A 25,725-nucleotide genomic window follows, 5' to 3' on the forward strand; every position below is an offset into this window, starting at 1 on the left:
ACTTAAGAAACAAAATATTTATCCAAAAAAGTATTTTACATTTGAGCTGAGAACAAAATATATATTAATATAGATACCATGTTCAATTGGTTGTCTAATTTTTTCTAAAAAAAAGTAAAAACTATTTTTATTCCTCTAATAAATTTTCTTTTTTATTTATTGCATGTTTTTAATACGTCAAAAAAAAAGCATTTACCGGTTAACCGGTTTTGTTGCAGTGTTTGTATTCCTTTGAAGTCATAAACAGACTTCTATTGTGCGAAAAGCTGAGATGGATAAACATTTACAAAGCAGTGTTTGTTTCAAAATCTAATCATTTATAATAATTAATTTGATAACTTTTTTTATGATTGTCAAGAGTTCTTTATCATGTACAAAAACTTGCAGATATCAAAAAAATTGGAATAACTAAAATCTCAGAGAAATAGTAAGAAAGCTAATATACTTTTTAATTTTTCATGCTAAGATAAAACTGAGAGAAAAAATTGTATAAATCTGTGCTGCTAGGATAGGTCCTTGCCTTTAAAAATCTGTGTTTACAAAGCCTCGTTTAATTTACAGAATCGATCAGGTGTCGTCGGCCCTAATATAGGCTTCAAAAATACATTAAAAGTGCATTCAAACTTTATCAGCCACTTTTTTTAGTTCAATTTTCGAAAACGTTTATATATTTTTAAAAAATGTAAGCCCAAAAGACTTTTATAATTTGGTATTATTCGAATTCCATTTAAGTAAACCCAAAGAAATGCTTTCTAGCATGATTATCAGTTAGTCATTAATCCAAAAATAGACAAATAGGCAGATTAGATAAAGAGTAGAAAAAACAGTTTGTGACGTCCTAAGGATAAGATAACTTTTTTAATTTGATTTAAAGTTTGTATAAAAACTTATAAAAGTACAATGATTTACAACTTAGTCCTTAATCCTGATTTAATTTAGACAAAACTATGTTAAGAACTCAAAGTAAATAAAAAAGATTTTAATATATTGATATTTATTAAACAAACTGTAATGAAATTTTTTGGAAATATTCATTAAATACAATACTTTATAAAACCCTTCGTCAATTCGTTACTAATAATTTTTAATAAATATTTCGATACGTTGTGCAATGTATCTTAAAACATCTAAAAAAAATATCAAATTTACATAATAAAGTTAAAATCCTTCAATACAGGGCCGGCAACACGGCCCTGTAATTACTCAATTTTTATGCACTAAAAATAAAAGGAACAAACACAATAATTTCAATAATGTAAATAGGTTTCTTGATAGAACAAGCTATCTTGCAATCTGCAATGGTATGACAGAAACTAGACAACCATGTTAGTAGATTTTAAAATAGGTATAACATAAATCAAATAAGACATTTATTGATAATTTATATCATTTAAAGTGTTGATTTTATGCTTATATGTTAATATTGAACTATGATAGAGATGGTACCCGGGTACCCGGCTTGATCCCCGTGTTTCAGCCGTTTTTCCAGATCCAACCGATTACTCGGCACATCTATATGTTCCGAGTACCAGGTTAAACTGGTAGAATATGTCAATTACAAAGCACTTTTATATTCCATGTTTGCATGAAAAACTGCTAGAACCTGCCAGGTACCTGATCAGAGCCAGGTCACCTCTCGTTTTTTTCTGAAAAGCAGAGAAGGGATTATATTCTAAAAATAAAAGAGAATTTGAAAAAAGTCACAAAAAAGTAATTGTTTTTTTAAAATACATTTAACTATAAACAACATAAAAATAAATAAAAAAATTTATTTAATGAAAGTATTAAGTACATTATTGAAGAACACTTTAATTAGGAAAAATCATAGAAAATAAAATCTCTCTCTCTCTCTCTCTCTCTCTCTCTCTATATATATATATATATATATATATATATATAAATATATATATATATAGCAATATATATATATATATATATATATATATATATATATATATATATATATATATATCTTCGCTTAATCAAGACGTTCGCCAATAAATATAACATATGCCAAATGTGGGAGTTTAATTTTCAGATAATTTTTATTCTAGTAAATAAGTTATTAGATTTATTAAAGATGATTTTTGAATTTAAGCAATTTTTATTTTTTCGAAACAATTTTTTACGCATTTGCAAAGTTCGCGCAATATAATTGAGCAAATAATATGCAAAGATCAACTTATACCCATTGATACTAAATAGTGAATTTTTCTCGTTAATTTAATTAAATAAGATAAATAAAAAAAGCAATTGACTTAATTTAGCAATTGGTCAGTTATACGTGAGTAAAAACTTGAAAGCAATTGCTTTTTTTTATTCACCCGGCCTATTATTGGTATTTTTAAACGCACAATAAAAAATAATAACTATAATAAACATAATAATTTAATATATTCTATTAAATTATATTTGAGCAAAACTTATAATACTTTTTTCAAAACTTTTAAAGGTGTTTTTAATATGCGAACAAGCATTACTTCACTTTGAGAAAAACAATATAGTTTTGAAAAAAGCACGCTAGAGAAGAAAGCAATTATATTGTTCAAGCATATTTTTTTTAAAGTACATTATGAGGGTTGCTATGGATTCTACGTCAGGAACTTCCCGGAAAGCAAATTTTTCAGTGCCTAATGAACAGAAGGCTACAAAATCTTACACACCATCATGTAAGGCTAAAAGAAAGTTTATTAGTGTCCAAGGAAAAACAGGTAAAGAAGAAACGTGGTTTGTTTCAATCAGGCCGTGATCCTAAACAACGCAAGCTGTTGTTTACTTATAATGTTATACTTATAATGTTGTTGTAGAAGCAAGTACCGTGTCAAATACAGTGTCCTCCAGTCCTTAATAGAATATACAATCAAGTGTTACCATTAGAAAATTCAAGTAAAAACTATAACAGTACGTCAGAACTCGCTGTAGTAGTTACTGATGTTCTTCACTACATGATTTAAAGTACAAACGTTTAAGATACCAATATAAAAGAGAAAAATTACACTTCAAAAAGTTAAGGATAAACAAAAAGAACGTGGACACTCTAAAAAGACCCTAAGGTTTTCTCACAGAGAACCGCAGTTGAAACTTAGACACTTCTTTCGTTATAGTTTTAAGTTGCTTACTTAAAGGTGCTTGCAACGAAATTACATAGCCTTCCGAATAACTGTCTCATGCGACTTTTGTCTGATGAGACAGATATTTTTAGATAAATTTCACTTTCTCAAAATTAAAATATATGGTCAAGTAATCTTCATTCAATGATTATTGTTTGATATTTCAATTGAGTTTTTCTACTTCATTTTCTATATTTACGACTAATTTCTTAATGAGTTACATGTTTTTTTTTTCTTCTTTAAAGTATATGTACAAGGTCAACAAGAAATTATAAATAATTAGGGTGTTACTTTTTTTGTTTTATAGTATTGATCTTTATTGTATTGATAAATATTGATCAAATGCTTGTAATGTAACTTCATGTTCTTTCTTCGTCTTTAATAATGTTACCTCTTCTGTGAAATCTGTACAATGCTACTCTTCTGGTATAAAGGTTTATGAATATGCACATACACATACAAACGCACACACATATACATATACACACATATACACGTACACTTATCCAGATACACACATACATACATAAATAAATACATACATACATACAGACATACATACATACATACATACATACATACATACATACATACATACATACATACATACATACATACATACATACATACATACATACATACATACATACATACATACATACATACATACATACATACATACATACATACATACATACATACATACATACATACATACATACATACATACATATCAGGTAACCAAAAAAGTTCGTGCGGTTTTTCCGTATATAATAAAAACACACAAAACGACAAAAGTAAGTACATTTATTCATCAAAATAGTCACCATTAGCATCTAAAACCTTTTCCCAACGTAAAACAAGCTTATTTATTCCACTTCTAAAAAATTCTCGGTCCTTTGAGTCTATAAAAGCTTTCAACTCCATTTCAACCGCGTCCTGGTCTCGGAACTGCTGTCCTTTTAAATGATTTCCCAGGGAAAGGAAAAAATGGAAATCAGTAGGGGAGAGGTCTGGCGAGTATGGTGGATGAGGCAAACTCTCCCAACCAAGGCTTTGGAGCTTGTCCTGAGTCACGCGAGCGGTGTGCGGTCTCGCGTTGTCGTGGAGAAACAGAACTCCTCTCCTGTGCACCAGTGCAGGCTGCTTTACAAGCAACAGGTCGTGAACTCGTTGCAGCTGTGCTGAGTAGACCAGTCCAGTAATGGTTTGGCCTGTTGGGAGCAGCTCGTAATGCACCACACCAGCTGTAGTCCACCAAATGCAGAGCAAAACCTTCCGCTCGTGGAGATTGGGCTTGGGTGTCTTTGGGATGGGGTCATCGGGGGACAACAAATGGTAGCAACGCTTGGTATTGTTGTACACAATGCATTTTTCGTCGCATGTCAATAAACGATCAAGAAAAGGCTCAACATTGTGGCGTGATAAGAGTGATGTGCAGATCGTAAGCCGTTGCTTCTTGTTGTCGATCGACAATTTGTGCGGAACCCACCGACTCAGCTTCCACGCTTTCCCAATCGCATGCAGATGCAGGCGGATGGTTTCAACACTCACAGTAAACCTCACTGCAAGTTCTTGGCAAGTTTGGCTGGAGTCAGACTCGACAGCGTCCTTCAGTTCATCCTCATCAACCAACAATGGGCGTCCAGAACGCGGCAGGTCTTCGATGGACTCATCTCATACATACATACATACATACATACATACATACATACATACATACATACATCATACATACATACATACAAACGTACATACATTGTATGTACGTTTGCATGGGGTAGTACCAAAAATAGTAAACTGCAACGTCTATATCGCCGACAGAAACATGTAATTCGCGTAATTAGTTATATGGAACGCTCGTCTTATTCAAAACCTTTCTTTGATGAAATGAAAATACTTAATGTCTACAAACTTAACGTCTTTAATGTTTTATTTTTTACTTATTTGTGGAAAAATAATTTATCCCTACCTATTTTTAACGACCTTTTTACATTGAAACTCACTAATAAGTATTCACTAAGAAATAAAGATTTGCTAAATGAACCATTTTGTAAAACAAAGTTTAATAAATTTTTTATTAATTATCAAATACTTTAATTGTATCAATTATCGAGCACCTTTGGAATAAAACAGTTCTGCCAAATTTTGATCCTTTTATCCGTTTTTCTGTTTTTAAAAATGAGTTAAAAATTTTTATTCTTGCTATGGATGACATTTTAAGATACTATTAATTTGTAATACAAACTTGACCTATGAGATTTATAGTATATTTATATTATTAGATTTATTTTCTTTAATTTATAACAGATCTATAAAATTTATTAATATGGATTTTTATAACAGATTTGTGAGAATTATTATTACAGATACCTGATTATTATTATGAATTTATTATTATAGATTTATTATACGGTTGTTCTTTGGATTTATATTTTCAGTTTTTATAGTATGCTTTATTGTACTATTTTGTTTTTAAAATTGTGAAGGTTCTGATGATAAGATCATTTAATTTTCTTTCAGAAGCCTTGTCTGTTTGTTCTAGTAAAATATAGTATTTATTTTACGGCAATTGTTAACAAAAAAAAAAAAAAAAAAAAAAAATACAAAGATTATAAATATAAATATTTGTTCAATAATGTTCATAAACGCTTAAAAAAAAATTTATTACTCTAGAAAATTAGACAAATTTAAACAACAATTCTAAGCGCACTTGGCAAATAATAAAAGTAGTTACTGGCAACCAAAAAACATCCTCAGGTTCCCTCCCCCAAATGATTACAGTTGATAACAAATGTATTTATGAATCAAAAGCTATTTCTGACTAGGGCCAGTTTAATAAATACTTTATTGAAATTGGCCCTAAATTATCTAATAAAGTTCCCTTTACCACAGTTGCCTTTAATGATTTCTTAGTACCAATGGATGATTGCAACTGTTCCAAAGAAATTTACTCAAAATTATCTTTTGATGAGTTCGATATTGCCTTTAAATCATTAAAAAAAAACTATCGGAGCTGATGGAATTAATGGTGACAAAATTATCGAGTGTTTTGATCATCTCAAAGACATTCTTTTTAAAGTTTCTAAATCATCTATACACCAAGGAGTTTTTCTTGATCAACTAAAAATTGGAAAAGTTATTCCGATTTTGAAAGAACGGGGCTATTACAATATCAGTAACTATCGCCCTATATCTATCCTTTCAACCTTTATAAAAATCGTAGAGCGTATGGTGTACAATAGAGTATACAATTATCTTGTTTCCAATAATCTTTTATATAATAATCAATTTGGTTTCAACAAAAAAATAATTCCACTGAATATGAAATCATCCAATTTGTACAAAGAATCTCAAATTCCTTTCAAAGATTCTAAGTTAACATTAGGTGTTTTTATTGACTTGTCAAAGGTTTCGATACTGTCGACCATGAAATACTCCTCGAAAAACTAAAATACTACGGATAAACTATATAACAATTAAATGGCTTCGAAGTTACTTATCAAACCGTAAACAATTTTTTTTTATTAATAACTATAGCCAAAGCCATCTTCTAATTATTTTCTGTGGTGTTCCTCAGGGTTCTATCTTGGGGTCACTTTTGTTCTTTATCTATATAAATGACTTAAATAAAGCCTCAAACTTACAAAGTATTATGTTTGCCGATGACACCAATTTATTCCTAACTAGTAATGACATATTCAAACTTTTTTCTACAATGAATAATGAACTTAGAAACAAATCTACTTGGTTCAAATGTAACAAGTTAACTGCTAACATTAACAAAATTAAATGGATTCTTTTCCATTCGCTCTCTAAAAAACGCTATTTACCCCAAAACTTGCCAAAATTATTTATTGATGAAGTCGAAATAAAAAGAGACTTTATTACTAAATTTTTATAAGTGGTTCTTGACGAGAGCTTTACATAGAAACCTCATATTGACTATATTTGCTCGAAAATATCTTAAAGTAACAGAGTCTTATATAAATCCAGATAATTTTTAAATAAAAAAGCCTTAATCCAACTTTATTACTTATTTATTCACTCGTTATAAATTATGGCCGCATAGCTTGGGGAAGCACCGAAAAAAGTAAGTTAAAATGTCTTTATCGCTGTCAGTAGCATGCGATCCGATTTATTAATTTTGCGGATAGTTTTACTCATTCCAAACCATTATTTATGGAGTTGAAAATACTTAATATTTACGAGCTCAATGTTTACAACATTTTATGCTTTAATTAAATTTTGAAAAACGATTTAGCTTTACTTATCTTTAAAGACCTTTTTTCTCTAAATCCAATTAATAAACATTTACTTAGAGTTATGTATACGAACCAATTTGCAGAACAAAATTTAACAAATTTTGCATTACATTTCGGGCACCATATCTTTGGAATCAAACTGTTATACCGAATTTTATCCAATACTTTTCCGATCTTTAAAAATAAAATTTTATATTAATAATATATTTAAATACTTTTTATAACAACCACGTATTTGTCTTTTTTAATTGTAAGACTGTTGTACTTTCTCTGTCCTGTTATAAAGAGATATCTATCTGTATTTGCTTTGTATATATATATATATATATATATATATATATATATATATATATATATATATATATATGTTTATATGTTTATATATTTGCGTTTTTATAAGTTCTGATGATAAGATCAGATTTTTTTATTATATATAACATTAGTGGTTTGATTTATATTTATATATATATATCTGTATCTATCATGAATGTAATATTCATGTAAAGAAGAAAAATATTCTTTACTAGTTCTTAAAATTTCTGTTTAACTAATTAATTATAATTTATTAAAAGTTATAAATATTTTTATAAATTTTAATAAATAATTTGTAAAATATACATATACATAGTTGCTAATCTGAAAAAACAAAAAAAACAAAAAAAATTTCAGAGTGAAGCTTTTGAAGGTGACGGCTTTCAGTCATGGTTATTTTTTTCAAAATTTTTGTGTTTTTGTTGTTAGGCTAGGCAGTACTGGGACAACCCATATATATATATATATATATATATATATATATATATATATATATATATATATATATATATATATATATATATATATATATATATATATATATATATATATATTTATATATATATATATATATATATATATATATATATATATATATATATATATATATATATATATATATATATAAATAATGATCGTTATTAAAAATAAAAAGAACGCGGGGGCTCGTAGAAGACCATATGGTCTTGTCGTCGAGTATCGCTAGAAATGTTACAATTTGAAATGTTAAAATTGTTAAAATTCGTGTTAAAATTTAAAAGATATTTACTAGATAAAGAATAAGTTAACGAAGTAAGAAACATTTTTTTTGAGAGTACTTGAAGACAAACAAAAAAAATAAATTAAATTAAATTATTTCGTCATAAATACAAAATGAGTTATATCTTTTACATATGTAGATTGCAGTTGTTAATGATAAATGTATAATTTTTATAAATTCATGTTTAAACAGAGGTTAAAAAGGAAGATCATTAAAAAATATCAAAAGCATATTGTTAAATCTTCAATTGTAAAAATGAGTTCTTTAAGCTTTCGTTTTTAAAGAAAAGTAGTTACTTTGATGACTAAAGTCCTCAGTAAAATTTTTAAAAAATATTTTGTTCCATAAGAATGGTCCGCGATAATCAAAATTTAAAAAAATTTGTTTGAAAAATGGGCTGCTTAATAAAATTATCTTTGCGTAAAATGTAATTATTTTTTTCTTTTGATGAATAGAGCAAAACCGGTGTCATGTTAATATTTTATTCCGTTAAAATTTTACTGCGCAGTAAAATTACAATGTCAAAAATTTATTTCGCATGTTATTTTTTTACTGTCATCAAGTAAAGAAGAAATGTTAAAGTTTGTGGAAGGGGCGGATATGCATGTTTTAAATAATTAAGGGTACTTCAATTAATCTTCCAGTGAAACTTTTATTATTTAATGCATACATTAAATGATAGTTTACTTTCCAGGCTAGATTTTGATTCATTTTTTTATATAAAGTTATGCATTTTCCCTTATTCTTAACACTTGAAGATTTTACATTTTGAAATATATGTATCAAATAAGTTTACCAATAACTGAAGGCCATAAATTATTGACGTATACATCTGACAAATGGGTTCAGATATCCTACCAATAGGACTGTAAATACTTCTAAAATAACATGAAAAACAAGTGGAACCAACAACATTTTATTTCAGTACAAATTTTTCTCACTTTAAAGTTTTTAGTGGCAGAACAAAATTAAAATGATTATTGTTTTTATTTTCTTAAACAATAGTATGAGATGTTAGTTGGTCAAGTTTAGTGGAAGCTGTATATTTTAGCTATGTTAGTTTTTGTCCTGTGAATGACCACACCGCAATATAAATTCCAATCAGATTTGCAGTACCAAGAATCTCTACATCTATAGCTCATATACCATCTGCGACCATACAACTTTTGGTAAGATAACTATCCATGTCATCATTTAAATATCCTGATAAGAGGCTGGAGCAAGGTTCTGTTGTTATGTGTTTCACAACCTGATCGCGAACACATACATGTTGACATTCAGAACCTGACAGCAAAAACGAAGTTGCTTGAAGAAAACAATTTCCATCAGCTTTGCATGCATGCATTTTCAAAGGTACATTATTTTCTTTTCCATCAATAAGATCTAGCATAACAAGTATTTTGAGTGCAAGTTTTTCAGCAATTTTCTGGCAAATATCTTTGGAGGGATGCTTCATTAGGTTGAGGTGACATTAGAATTCATCTTTATCGCCACATTCTGAAGATAATTCAGACATGTTTGAATTACTTTCCTTTTCAATAAATTTAAGATGATGTAGAGAGTATTTTTTTGCGATGTGTTATTTCCTTTACTGTTACTTAATAAACATGTAGAATTTGATAAAATATCAAGAATCTCATATGGACCCAGCCACGAGAAAGTCATTTTTGCACCTTTCCGATCATCTTTTTTAAGATTTCTAAAAAGCACTTTCTGACCAACACGATACTTTGATGCTGTTGCATGCTTTCTGTCATGATCAATTTTTTGTTTCTTTTGTGAACAAACAATATTGTTCATAGGTTTTTCTTCAATTCCTCTTTTCATTTCTAAATTAACCATGTCTTCATATAACCTTATAGAGAAAGGTTGCTACTGATACTGCTGTTTGTTGCTAAGAGGTTCAGCTTCAGTCCGTTTAGAAAATAATCAATAAGAACAATCACAAATCCATTCGATTCAGGTAATTGACTTAAATCCACACCAACTTGCTTCATTACTTATTGTTCCACTTTAACAGGTTTTAAAGCAGGAGAGACTTTAAGATTTCTGTTGGAGGTTTCCTGACATAGCTCACATTATTTATATGCTTTGTGATATCCCCCACTATTAAATGCTTGAATTAAAATCTTGAAGATGTTTGCTTTCTAACAGCATTAATGCCAAGGTGACTGTTGCTAATGCAACAGCTTTCTCTGAAGTTCCTAGACTCGCATGAACTTCTTTAACTATGTTTAGTTGCTCTTCTCGATCTATTGTCACAATCACCTACGAGAAACAAAAGTTTGTTTGTAGACATTTAAATAAAAACAATAGTTAGAACCAAAACATGTTTTAAATGTTAAGATTTTTTGAAATTTTGAATTAGTTAAAAAGTTTTTCTCACCATGCCAATATTTTTTTTGCAATACATCAATTTGTTGTCTATAATTGCAAAGTTTTTACATTGCCTTTTAAAGTTTGTCTTTTTTCTCCTCTCGTTTACATCTTCAGAAAACTTTTTGTCATTCAAATATTTCCTGATACCATGAAAGTTAATATTTTTGTATATCTTGAAAACGCCGAAAAAATAAACGCCAAAAACTGTATATTAAAAAAGTCAGTAAAATAATAACGATAGCAGTAAAATTCTAACGTTAAAATTTTACTGCGCACTAAAATTTCAACGTTGGAGTAACAACAACAAAGGCTTCCATGGCTCAGGTACAACAACGGTACTCTCAAATGAAACAGAAAGATTGATGGTGCATGCGTTCCAATTACTTGGTGACTGGGGTTATGGCTTAACTAGAAATGAAATCCTAGAATTTGTATGCGGCTACCTTAAACGCGAAGATCAATTGCACTTATTCAAAAATGGCAAGCCTGGTAAAGTCTGGTTTTATGCCTTTATGAAGAGATGGTCAAAAGAAATTTCAACAAGTAAAGCGGATAACTTGGCATCTAGAAGAGCCGCTTCTTGTATGCCAAAAATAATTGATCGTTATTTTGAATGCATCGCCAAGCAATATCAACAGGCTGGTATAACTTCTAGGTCGCATACTTGGAACTGTGATGAAACGTTTCGGCTGATCAAGGCAAAGCAATCGGAGTGTGTCGAAAAGGGACAAGACGTGCATTTAAACTTACTGGCAACAATGAAAAAATTCATTGTATTATAAACAATTGCTGCAACGCCGATGGGCATTTTGCACCACCATTTGTGATATACAAAGCCAAAAGAAACTTTCGTCCTGATTGGGCAAGAGGTGGTCCAATTGGCACCAAATATTCAACTTCAAAATCAGGTTGGATGGAGCACGATATACATACGGTTATTGAATGGTTGAAAGAATTATTTATACCCAAAACTGAGCAAATTAGTGGTATTCATACTTTAGTATTAGATGGGCACACAACTCACATAACTTTGGAAGCGATATTGATGTGCAAAAAACACAAATAATTTTGATTTATTTACCAGAGCATTCTTCGCATATTCTACAACCATTGGATAGAGGTGTCTATTGTCATGTCAAAGAAATTCTTACAAAGTATTACAAAGGCTCAAAATGTAACAGTTTAGGTAAACAAAATTTTCCACCGCTGCTCAAACTGCTTTGCGAGAGAAGTAAATGTTTTACACGCTTGCATAAGATCGCTGGTTTCCTGTACACTGTCTTACTTCCACTTAATAAAAACAACATAAGTCATAAGGCATTAGCAATCACACAAACGTTTAATCCACCTTCATCAACTTCAGCAGCCTTTGCAGCACCTACACAATCTTGCTTAGACACAGCTTTATAATATTCAACAGCCGCCACAGCACCTACACCAACTACACACCAATTACCATCTTTCTCAACTACACCAGCTTCAAGTTTTTATAGGTATCAAGCATGTGTTGAGCATTGCAAAAACAGTATCGAGAAAGAGTTGAATCAATTTTTCAAGCCAGAAATCATTCGCATTTTGAGAAGTCGAACCAGTGCAACATGTCAAAACTTGGCAGAAAATGTATTACCAAAGAAAATTTGATCGAGTTCCTCAAACATAAAGAAAAAGCAACAAATGACATCGTGAAAGTTGCTAAACTTAACGCAAAGCGTAGACTTTCTATACCAAGTACTCAAATGCCTGAGCAGAACAATGCTGAGCAAAACAAGACCTCAGCAAAACAATAATGAAGAACAAGTACTAACAGTCAAACGATAAAAAGTTGCAAAATGTAAAAAGTGTTGAGTACAGTTACACACAGAAATGTTGCAATGCGAGAATTCGATGTGTCGGGAACGGTTGTGCAAAGAAACATGTTTACCAAAAAAATATTTAGTTGGAACTAAATTTTTTTGTTTCAAAAAATGGAAAAACTTTGATATAATTTCTTAAATATAAGTTGTGTTAAAAAAAATAATAAAAAAAAAGTTAAAATTTAAAAAACTCAATGTTTTCTCAAGTGTGGGATTTTATCAGAATGTCGCCTAAAACCTAAAAAACTAAAAAGTTGGACTAAAGTATGTTTATTTAAAACATTTCTTGCTTTGTACGATATTCCCATACTTTTTTGAAATTTTACATGATAGGTTTTTAATGTGACTTTTCAATGTGAGATTTTCATCTCTGCAAAGTTGGTTACTGTTACTTTTTTAATTTGTATATTGTCAATAACAAGTTGAGGCATGTTAAATGGCGGTTTATTATTTTGATAAAAGGATGGAAAAGAATCCATTTAGTTTTATCAATTTTAAGAAATAATTTGTTCATCTTAAACCAGTCAGATATTTTGATTAACTTGATTTTCACGTAATTAAATAGAGTAGAAATGCTTTTGTGTGTCATAAATAAATTAATGTCATCAGCAAACATAATTGTTATTAAATCCGAGGCTATCGAGGTATCGATCATTTATATAAATAAGCAAAAGAAAAGGTCCAAAAATCCTTTGGGAATCCTTTGATCCTTGAGGAACTCCAGGTGTAATATTTTACAAATTTGATTAAAATGTTTCATCGGCGTAAACAAATTGTTTACGATTAGTTAAATAACTTTTAAACCATTTTAAAATATTGCCTCTTAAACCATAGTATTGTAGTTTTTTAGCAAGAATTTTATGATTAATTGAATCAAACACTTTCACTAAATCAATAAATATTCCAATTGTGAATTTAGAGTTGTTAAATGAGTCTGATATACTTCTTGTAAGCTGAATGATAGTATGCTCTGTTAAATTATTTTTTTTGAAACCTTATTGCATGTTATATAATAATTTTTTTGCTAAAAGTTGATTGTATATTCTGTTGTTATCAGGAAAACTTCCTGATGCATTTTAAAAATGCTCCCTGATGGAAAAGTATGACTTTAAAAACGTCAAAACAGCTTATATCAATATTCCCATTGACATTATCAGGACCAACTGCTTTATTAAACTTTAAAAAATTTAAAAGCACTTTTAAACTCTTCAAAAGACATATCAAAACAATTTAAATACGAGCTTAGAGGGTCAAATGTTGATTTTTTTAATATTTGAGGGTTTGGAATTTTTTTAGGCTAGGTTTGGTCCTACAGATACAAAATATTTATTGAATTCGGAAGCAATTGTTTTTTGATCAAGAAAAAAATTATCATCTACTTTAATAACTGACTGCAAAGATTACGACATTTTTCTAGTGTTACCAGTAATTTCGTTTATTTGTTGTCTGGTGCGTTTTGTAAGTTGAAAATTTTGTGAAAGGTTCTTACATGTATATATGTAATGTGAATAATGTGAATAAAAAAATGCAAAAAGAATAATATTTTTTCTTTTAAGTATTTTAACTGATATGTGGTTATACATCTGCAATCGTATAAGAATAAGTATTCATAAATTCATTATATATATTTTTCCCACATGTAGTCAAGGTAAATCTTTCTTATTAGAGTATAGTGTGGCTATTGTTTTTTTATAGTGTATAATTATTTTAGTCACACATGGACGGCACCAATGCCACATCTTAAAGAGGTGTAGTAACTATATGGCTGATATATAATTATAACATGTGGCCCATAGACCGCACTAAAGCAACCAGAATGAGAGTTGCAAGCATATGACTTAAATATGCTTTCCAAATGTGGCTCATATGAACCTTGCATCTACAAATATAACGTGGTTCTAATGATACAAGCATTATTAATGTTACATTTTTTGTCAATGTGCAGCTTCCATATATATAGCCCACATTATAATTTCTTGTCGATTAATTATAGGTTAGTATGTTATAACTATAAATTTATATCATGCAAATTGATTAATTCATACCCATGCACATTGATTATGTTATACCCATGCACATTGATTATTTAGGTACTTTCTTTGAAACCCAACCCTATATATAAAATATATTATTTTTAATTTTTATGTTTAATTTTTATATTATTTTTAATCACCAAAAAAAAGTACTAGTAGCTTCAAAAAAATTAACAGGTAAATAAAAGTAAAGAATAATAAAATAAGACTCCTAATGTTTTGTTAATATATATATATATATATATATATATATATATATATATATATATATATATATATATATATATATACATATATATATATTTGCGTTTGTTTAGACATGGATCCAAAAATAAAGTCTATTCTTATTGACAATATGTCTTCTGGATGGAAAAAATTTGCGTATGGTACCGGAATAAATCCAGTTATTATAGATTATGTAGATCTGGATGAAGGGACAAATGAAGACAAAATGGAAACTTTTCTTTCTGAGCTAATTAAACGAAATTCGAGTAATTTTTTCCCACTGATAGAGAAATCTTTAAAAGAGTTAGGATGTATAGGTGTTTTGAAGGAAATTCAAACGTTTTGTAAGTACAACAACTTTATAGTAAACTGTTGTTATAAATCAAAAGTATATTATAAAAGTTTTTATTGTTGTTATGGAGATATGTCATAATTTTGTCTAAAATAAGTCTCTTAAATGTTTGAAAACTACAAAAATTCAAAAAATGATTATCTTCTATTATTATACAATCTTAAATTTAAGTTGTGTTTAAAAAAAGTAGTAAAAAAAAGTTTTTCACACTTAAAAAAAAATTCAATGTTTTCTTAAGTGTGCGGTTTTATCAGAATGTCGCAAGAGTAATCCAGATTAGTCATACAATTGAAACTATTAAAAATTGTAATGTTTTCTTAATTTGTTAATAAACGTGTATATTGTTGACACTTATCGTATATCTTAAAATCTACTTTAGTGTCTGGTTTAAAATGCGCCTGTGGTTTCAAATGAAAATTTAATGCATTAGTAACTTTTTTATAAAACATTTTTAGGTATAAAATTAAAAAATAAGACATTTGATAATAAACATTAAACAAATTTAATGTTTATTATCAAATAAACACTATTTATATATTAATAAAAACATTATTATGAATTAAAATTAAAGATTTTAAAGCATTTCCATTACTTTAGTATTCTTATCCTTTAAGTTCTTAAACTGGAGAGGATAGAGTTTCATCATAACTATCTAAGTCTTATTTTATAATTATTATCAACATTTAAATGGAACTCGTTTTCTGACTCTTTTGCAACTTTTTTTTTTTTTTAATTGTCATGTTTTCTCTTTCTTTTTTAGTTTTTTCATTTCATAACTTTTTCTCCATAGCCAATTGTTTCTTTCTTAATCTTTCTTTCTCTACTTTTGACATTTTATCTCCAGCTAATTGTTTCTTTTTTAATTTTTCATCCTTTATTTTTGACTTTTCTTGCACTTTTGTCTTCTGAATTAGCTGCCACGTTTCAGATGTTACAACCGATGGTAAACGTTCTACTTTGTGCTTGGACAATTGGACTGGTTGTTTGGCCATATTAAAACACTTTCGATTGGATTTATTATTTCTGCTGCTATTTTTAAACTGAAACAAGCTGGATTTGGTTCTATTACAGCTGCATTATTGCAATCAGGCATTTCCATATCGGTTATACCTTGCACATTTTCTAAATTACAAGTTGTTGATAGATTTTTATTACCCTATTGTATTTCATCAGGTAAAATTATGGTCTTATATGCTTCAGATAAGGCTCTTTTCCAAAAATCATACAGCAAGAGGTATTCAAGATCACCTATCTAACCTAAATGTTCGTCAGCCAATTTAAACTGCTCTAAAATACTAAAATCAATGTACTTTTTAATAAAGGTTATGGGAGAGTAAGCTAATAAAGTCACACTTGAATGGTTCTCTTCTAAATAAAGAGCCGGAGCAACGTTGACTTCGATAATTTTTAAACAATTTTTTTGTAGTCAACACTAATCGCATCAAATGGAAAAATTCCGGTATTTTTAAAACCATTTTTAATATCATTTGCTATAGAAGGATCAATTGTAAAAGAATTTAATGCTTCTGGTACATTTTCATTGTTTATTTCTTGTCCTTCATGGTCAATGTGCCATTGTCGGCAAAACGATTTTCACTTTCCTTTCATTGGCCCAAAAACTGCCACATTGAGCGGCTGCAAAATGCGTTGCATTTGGCAACAAACCAAAAAGAATTATTCCATTTTTAGAGCAAAACTCACTAAGTTTTATAGAAAAATGTGACGCATGATAATCCTTTAGTATTAATTTTCATCAGTTGATTTTATAATTAACGCACATCAACGCATGACCATCAAAAAAAAATAATAACTAGTAAAGTAATTTCTTCTTTTATCAAAAATGGATGAAAACGTTTATTATATACTCAAAAAAACATGCTGCGGTCATCCAACCATTTTCACTTTTTCCAATACCCCATCCTGATGGAGCAGCATTTATAATTCTATTTGAAAGACGAACATATTTAAAAATTGTTGATGATGGAGCAAAATTTCCGCTGGCATTTACTGCAAATAAAGTGGTGATGCTTTTTTTATTACTTCGAGCATTTTCTTCATATGTATTTTTTCCTCGTTCACTAATTAATAAATTAGTTTTTGGTAACAACTGAGAACAACTCTCGTCCATACTGAAAACGCGCATCGAATCATTTAAATATTGAGCGTTTTCTCTTAAAAGCTTCGGAATTTCAGAAAACCAATCTCTTATGGCTTTTTCAGTTACTCCTCCTCTTGCTCGGTTTAAGTATTCACCTCATTTTTGAGCTGTTTGTGACGGCGAAGAAATGCATAAAACCAACCTTTTGCAAGGACGGTTGTTAGTAAATTGTGTTTTTATATTGTTGGAATTAAAATATTTTTGCACAATATCTAATAGCTGTACTACAGACATGGCAAATCCCATTCTGGTGCATGTTAGTAACCACTAAACTAACTTGTTTTCAATTTGCTCATCTAGAACTGAATCATACCCGCAGTATTGTATTTTCAAAGAAGTTCTTCCAGATATTTTATCACGAAGCGTCTGATAGGAATTCCGAACGTCTTGCTCGCTTTTACACAACCATACCCTTTTTAACAGCATTAATAGCATCACGCAATTAACTATCTGTATATTGAAGTCTTCGTTTTGAACTACAAACTTTTGTTTTATATTTTTTTCGTGCCATTGTAAAATAATCTAAGTAAAATATTATTTATTTTTATAGTAAAAAAGAAACAAATTGATTATTCATTTAACATACGATATGTATGCAATGACATTTTTTTTAGTTCATACTTATCGTACATTCAAAAATACTACATTGATACTATAATGATGAGTTGTTTTAATAATATTAATAATAATTCATGTTTCATTTACCTGATTAAGTTAATTTAGAAATGAAATTTTATGTTATCTTCTTAAATTTCCTTGTTTTATTTGAAACGCTTCTAACAGCTGGTATTTAAAAAAAAAGTATTTTCATAGGCTGACGTAATAAACCCATTGAGTTCATATAAGTAACTATGTATTGCGGTTTTTATGTATTGTAATAGAAGTGCATGACGATGTTGTTGATACACAAAATATAAAAATAAAAAAATCATTACTACTTTTTGCAAAATTTATGTCAGTATTTAAAACTTACGATAAGTGTCGACTCACGGTAGGTGTGGAAACGTCTACCCGTGAGTCGAAACTTTCTCCCATGGATTAATCTTTTACAAAGATTAATCCATGGGAGAAAGTATATTCATGTGTATTCATATATTTTAAAGTATATCCATGTATACTTTACAGAGATTAATCCATCAGAGAAAGTATATTCATGTATATTCATATGTTTTTAAGTATATTCATGTAGACTTTACAAAGATTAATCCATCGGAGAAATATAATCCTATAAATGATTATCTATCTTCTATCTTTATTTTACTGATGTTTTCTTAGCTTTGTTATTTTATTGCTTTTCTGAATTAGGTGATAAATATAAATACAAATGCTGAACTGTTGGAAGGGTGCTCCATTAAATAAAAGTGCACAATGTTTGTCACATTAAAAACGAAAATCTGCAATAAAAAAATATATATTCTAACAAAAAAAAAAATTTAGTAAATACTTTTACAAAAACTTTAAATTTTAGGTTTTAAATGTCTTAAATTACCCATTTAATTACACAAACAAGTTTTTAGCAACGAAAGCAATTTAGCATAATATTGCAAATAAATCAAAAAGAAAAAAACTTTGTAAGCGCCAAGTTTCTCAAATATGTTTATGTAATGTACCCATATGTACACAATTATTTATATTCAAATATTTTTTTTTATTAGGTCCATAGGTTAATTGAAAAATAAAGCGAGCCTCTTTCAGAGATGTTTTCAAAAAGTATTTTATCAACTTCTTTTTATTTTTATTTTCCCACATAGTTCCTCTTTTAGACCGGGTTTCGTGTCTGCTCTGTAATAAAAATTAGTTACTAACTTATTTTTTTTAACTAATATAACTTGATTTTTTCTTTTCTTTATAAATATAATTACTATAAATAAACTCAATATTATATGCCAAACTTTGTACAAGATCTTCGCGGTTACATCTTTAGTTTAAGATTATGGCAGTTACTGGGTTTATTTATTTGTTTGTAAGTAGTAGTAGTAGTAGTAGTAGTAGTAGTAGTAGTAGTAGTAGTAGTAGTAGTAGTAGTAGTAGTAGTAGTAGTAGTAGTAGTAGTAGTAGTAGTAGTAGTAGTAGTAGTAGTAGTAGTAGTAGTAGTAGTAGTAGTAGTAGTAGTAGTAGTAGTAGTAGTAGTAGTAGTAGTAGTAACCCAGTGGGCACAGTACGTTTTTTAAACGTTTTTTGGACGTTTTTATTAGATTTAAACCTAATAAAATCGTCCAAAAAACGTTTTGAAAACGTACCGTGCCCACTGGGAATAGTGGTATAATGTTATACATCCTTTTTTATTTCCAACGTTAATGCCAACATTAATAAAATCTGAATAACAATGTTATTTAACCTTGGTGTGCCCATTGGGGTGTAACATGTGCCTATGGTGGTCGATCTAGCTTACTTGATTTAAAATTTCTGATTACAGCTTTTTATTTTTAAATTTTTTCTTATTTTTTAACTTCTTTTTTCTTAAATTTCAATGGTTTTTTTAAACACTTTAAATTTTTTTTCTTTTTAATCTATTGCTAATATAATACCAATAGATTAAAAAGAAAAAAATTAAAAATATAAGATAAAAAAAAGCAAAAAATTTTTAGAAAATGTCAGTAGTAATTTGATTATGAGAATTGTAAATTTGTAAATTTTTGTAAATTTTTATTTGTAAATTGTAAATTTTTATAAGAATTGTAAACTATAGTATGAAATACTCATTGGCATTTACAATTCTCATAAGGATTACTACTTAGAGTAAGGACTTCTATTTATATATAGATAAAAATGTTGTAACTATTAATAAAGAAAATTTCTATATTAATAAAATCATTGTTTACTAGATCCATTACTTTTTATTATTCGACATCTTCTTTACTTTTATATATAGAACATCTAAGTTATATTATTATAATTTTTTATCATAAATTTAAAACTTTATCTTTTCAGATGAAATCGCTCGATTGAAACTCCATTATGTTTCAATTTATGATGCTACTAAGCAACAAAATAATCAGGACATACAAACACACAACTCTGTTAATCTTTTTACAAGTCATTTGAATTTGGCTGTAGTGGATGATAGTTATTGTGAGAATGGTAACGAGTGGGAGGATTTTGTTAAAAAACAAAACAGTAATAAAAAAGTGATATTTAATGAAGTATTTGAACAAACGCATCCAATACTTTTAGTTTCTGGCATTGCTGGAATTGGGAAGACATTTTTTCTCAAGAAATGTCTTCTCCTTTGGGCAAAGGGAATTATTTGGAAAGACATAGATTTTGTTTTTTATTTTGATTTCAACAAGATAAATGAATTGCAAAACATTTCTAGCATAAATGAACTTATACAGAGATTTTATGGAAACATTCTGAAGGGACCTGAAATTTCTTCAAAATGGGCAATTACAATAGTTATGGATGGATTAGATCAATTCAATTATTTAAAAAAGTTAATACATCAAAGGTTGAATGAGCCAAGTGATATTCCTTTGTTGGTCGCATTAGAGCATGTACTTAGTTCAAGAGAAGTGAATTGTGTTATTGCAGGAAGAGTTCAAGCTATGGCATTATATCGGAGTGTGTGTAATGATAAAGATGACATTATAAACATTCAAGTTATGGGTTGCAGTAACATAGGAATGAAGTATTATATGGAAAATAATTTGACTAGTACCAATTTAAAAAATGATTTAAATGAAGTTTTCGCATCATCTTTTGAAGCAAGAGCATTGTTATCAGTTCCTCTTTACTTAAAAGCAGTATGCAAAACACTTTTGAACCTTGTTATTGTCTCTGTGACAACTGTTACTGAGATACTAACACTAATTTTTTATTATTTTTTACAAATGGAAAACAAATCAAAACCTCTGTATAAATTGATGCAGTTTAAATATCTATCAATGTTAGAAGCATGCAGAACTGCATTCAATTTGTTAGAAAATTGTAAAGATTCTATTTCCTCAGAAGAAAAAAGACATAATCTTGATTTAGTGCAGACAAATTTAATTGAAATGTCTAATCTTAGTCAACAATACAAGTTTAGTCATTTTATTTTATTGAAATATTGTGCTTCTGTTCATATGTATTTATGTGAAAGTCCTCAAATAGTTTTAAACAACGAAAGGTTGCATATTTGTTTACCTATTGTTACTGGGCTAGAATATGGCAGAGATAAAAGTTTTTTATGCTTAATTAGTAACTTAAAAATGCCTGTTTATAAAAAGAAACATTGGCTTCAAGAAGTTTTAGGTAAGTTAATAAGTGGAAACCTTTTCATTTTCAATACGTTAATCAAAAATACGGGTGAGGTAAATTTTAAAATGGTATTTGCTTTTCACTTTAAATATGTAAATATACATTAGGGTGCAGTGAAAACATTAAAAAAAAATTTTTTTTTTAATTCATTTTGCCTGGGTCTGCAAAAGTTGTCTATTCATATCAGAAATACTCTGTGAAAATTTCAATGCTCTAGAAAATTATCTTGAGGTGCCCCAAGGGTTTTGAAATCCCCCAAAATCCCCAAAAAGTGACATACGGAAAAAAATTTAGAAAATTTTTTTTTGATTGAAATTCATTTTGCCTGGGTTTGCAAAAGTTGTCTATTCATATCAGAAACACTCTGTAAAAATTGCAATGCTCTGGTAAATTATCTTGAGGTGCCACAAGGACTTTGAAATCCCCCAAAATCCCCAAAAAGTTAGAAATTACAATTTTTTTACAAAATTACAAAAATTAAGAATAACAATTATTTTAAACAAAATTAAGTAATTCTGGTTCAAGTTTATTTTCTGTCAGTTAATCATTTCAAGAACGTCATTTTGAAAGGCTGCTACGTAAACTGAACATTTTGAAATCAGATTTTGTGTTAAAGACTTTTATAGCTGATCGCGACTCTTGCACGAATAAAGCCATCACGCTGAGGTTCACTGACTGCCATACTGGCTTCAGTGACTAGCTTCACGCCTCTTTCTACAGACTGAGTGTGGCATGGAAAGCTTTTAAATTGTAGCATTTCTGAGGTCAGAATGCTGTTTTTAAGCTGAGTCGATTCAATTGATCTGAACATTGGAGGTTCAGCACTTTTATAATATAACCATTTGATTATGTCTGTATAATCTGTTGCTTCAAAGTTTAACGGTGGTATCTTGAACAATCTAACTGTAGGTTTAGCATAGGTCTTATCGGATATCGATCTTGCAGCCAATACACGTCTTAGTGCTAATTGATGAATGTGGGGTCTTTCATCGGTTGTCATTGATATTAATAAGTTTTCTGGGTGAGCAAAGTATGCATTTCTTTGGATTACAGGATCAACAATTTTCTTGAGCTCGATAGGGAAGTATCTGGTATAATGCACCATTCGAAAGAGATGACGACTGCCATCCGTACAGGAATGCTTAGACTTCACTTCAAACCAAATAGGTGCATATACCTTTTGTATGTAAGTTACAAAAATGGTCAAGTTTATGTCTAGCTTTTCTCCAGATACATATAACCGGAGGATACGACAAGTAGTTGTTATCCATAGAGAATGACACATGGGTCCCGGTTTTCGATTACCCAATTCAAAACTACATTGACCACTGGATATTGCTTGACACATTTCATGCAAGTACCTTTGATCTGTACTGAGATCATGTGCATCAATGCTGGACAACACATTTCCTTCGATTGGTTGAAAGCTGACAATTGGCAAGTCCATGTTCTTCAATAATTTTCCGAATGGACCACTAAATGAATTTGGCATATGTGTAGATCCATCCAGGTTAATCAGGAGATGTCTCAATGGTAACTCATTCATATGTAATAAACATACAAACCAGTGTAGCGATTTGTTGAAACGAAGCTCGAGAAGTCGAATAACACCACCAATATTACCTGTGTTGACATTCGTGCCATCACATCCGATTGCCACCAATGAACTGGTATCAATAGCATTTGCATTCAAAAATGATATAATGCTAATCTTTATACTTTGTGAAGATCCCTGTGATGTTTTAACATGTCCCAGGTATTCAGAACCAGGCTCCTTTATTAACATAACGTGCTCCTTGGTCTCCAAAGCTAGATGATATTTGCTTCCTTTAATAATCTGGCTTCGAGTTTTGTCCTTTCGACCATCGAAATATAACTCTTCCAATGTTTTGGCAGCACCAGCTTGTAAAATTTTTCTCTTTTTTTGTCTTTCTCTACGAATTTTACTTGGGTCAATAACATCAGATGAGTCATGTGCATTAATAACGCCGTAATCAACCAAAACAGCCGATGCTAATGCTGCAGCTGAGCGATCCGATCGATCACATTCACGAGCTAATGTTGGTAGTGGAGTTCGCATTTGAGAGTTCAAAATTTCTTGTGAGCTTGTATTATTAGTTGATGATGGTGACTTAGACGAGTCTGTCATGAAGTCAACATCTTCATAACTATCTCTTTCGGTGATAGCTTTATCTAAATCAGCTAACGTGACATCATTGCAATCATCCCCCAAGCTACAATCTGGATGTGATTTCAAAGTTTCAGTATTTGTAATTGATTCACATTTATAAAATCTCAATTCATCTGCAAGTTTTCTTTTCAGTTTCTTTTCCTGCTGCTTTGTTGTTTTAATATCAACGTTGCCAATAACCATTTTCCTTTCTGTTCTTTGATCTGCAAGGAATATTATTTCATTTGGTGGAACTTTACGATTCTTTTCATAAGCACATGTCGAAAAGTCTTAACATTTACATGAAGCAATATCAAAAATTCAATTTTAGTCAATTTTGAAGTTTTCAACTTTGTTCAGGTATTGTGACTCCTTGTCCTTGGACCTCTGTTTAAACGGTTTCAGAAGTGAGCGATATTTGTCATGGTAATCTCTTATTTTAGCTATTATTTGCTGACGGGATATTACTGGAATTGATGCTCTGTGCCATATTGTCTCAAGATTAACAGATATCTTTCTGGTTGTTTCATGGCCATCAGACAATTCTTTTCTTACTGATATAAAATGTTTCATGATATCTGCATACGTTGGCAAAACATTTATGCTCATCCGTGAAATGATGCCAAATACTGGGCATATGTTATCATTGCGAGTGAGTGATTTCTTCATTCGTACAGTTTCAATCTTTTCTGCCATGATCTAACCATACAAAGACAACACAGCAAAAATAAAGGATAATTTTAATAATTATCTGCTAGATTCGGTGTTGTTTGTTTGACGCCATTTGTATTTTACATAATAATACATGCACATTCACGCGCCAGATGGCAGTATCATAGCATTTAATTATATAGCACAAAATAATAATATTATTATATCACCCAGAGAAACACAAATTCAAAAAAAAGTCTTAGTCTATCTCGGTAATCTGTGCTCCGTACTCCGTAGTCAGTAGGTCACATTTTGGGGATTTTGGGGAATTTCAAAGACCTTGGGGCACCTCAAGATAATTTCATAGAGCATTGCAATTTTTACAGAGTATTTCTGACATGAATAGACAACTTTTGCACACTCAGGCAAATTGAATTTATAAAAAAAAATTTCACTGCACCCTAATATACATACATAAATAAGGGCCAACTCGAGTAAGTGTCGCGTTAGAAACGTAGGAGGAGGGGGGGGGGGAGGGAGCCAGTTTGGTACCGATTACAATTTTGCCGACTAAAAATACATACATATACACATACATACATATAAACCATCATTGAAGCAAATACAGTTAAGATGGACAGTAGATAGCTAGCAGTAGAGTAGCGTAGGAATTAGGAAGAATATTTGTTTAATAAAAAATTGAATAGACTTCTTGAATTTGGAAAATTTAGCGACAGATTTTAACTGTGAGAAGAGACTATTCCATGTGAATATGCTCTGATATTTAATAGATTCATGGCCATAATAAATAGTCAATAAATACATACATACATACATACATACATATTAGCTATGATTGTAATCTTCGTTTTTTGAAATTTGTCGAGATATGCCTGATTTAAATTTGCCGACTGAAAAGTCTAAAGGGCCTACATTTGCCGACTAAATGAACAAAAAAATCACTGATGGGGGAGGGTGGGGGTTGGGAGAGGGGGTAGAAGGGCGTCACACACCCCACAACCTCCCATAGCGCTGGCCGTACATACATACATATACACATACATACATACATACATACATACATACATACATACATACATACATACATACATACATACATACATACATACATACATACATACAAACATACATACATACATACATATATATACATACATATACATACATATACATACATATACATACATATACATACTT

The 25,725-nt window shown here is 29.6% G+C and overlaps 1 protein-coding gene and 1 long non-coding RNA gene across 3 annotated transcripts in view; one reads left to right on the forward strand and one right to left on the reverse strand.

The window, feature by feature from the left end:
- Positions 1–214: 214 nt before the first annotated feature.
- Positions 215–25,725, forward strand: part of LOC105849176 (nephrocystin-3) — a 31,710-nt gene continuing 6,199 nt past the window's right edge. The window contains exons 1-3 of one of the 2 annotated variants that reach the window (XM_065817137.1): positions 215–427; positions 15,030–15,281; positions 20,379–21,680. In XM_065817137.1, coding sequence (XP_065673209.1) covers positions 15,032–15,281; positions 20,379–21,680 — 1,552 coding nt within the window. In that variant the 5' untranslated portion in view covers positions 215–427; positions 15,030–15,031. Of the gene's footprint in view, positions 428–15,029; positions 15,282–20,378; positions 21,681–25,725 lie in introns of those variants that run through there. The other variant, XM_065817138.1, reaches the window with a different exon arrangement.
- On the reverse strand, positions 16,101–18,300 carry LOC136090457 (uncharacterized). Its single transcript, XR_010643436.1, has 2 exons — positions 18,153–18,300; positions 16,101–17,969 (listed from the first exon to the last, which is right to left on the reverse strand). It is a non-coding gene; the product is annotated as an uncharacterized LOC136090457 (long non-coding RNA).

This window comes from Hydra vulgaris, chromosome 14 (assembly GCF_038396675.1).
Source record: "Hydra vulgaris chromosome 14, alternate assembly HydraT2T_AEP".
NCBI classification, from domain to species: domain Eukaryota; kingdom Metazoa; phylum Cnidaria; class Hydrozoa; order Anthoathecata; family Hydridae; genus Hydra; species Hydra vulgaris.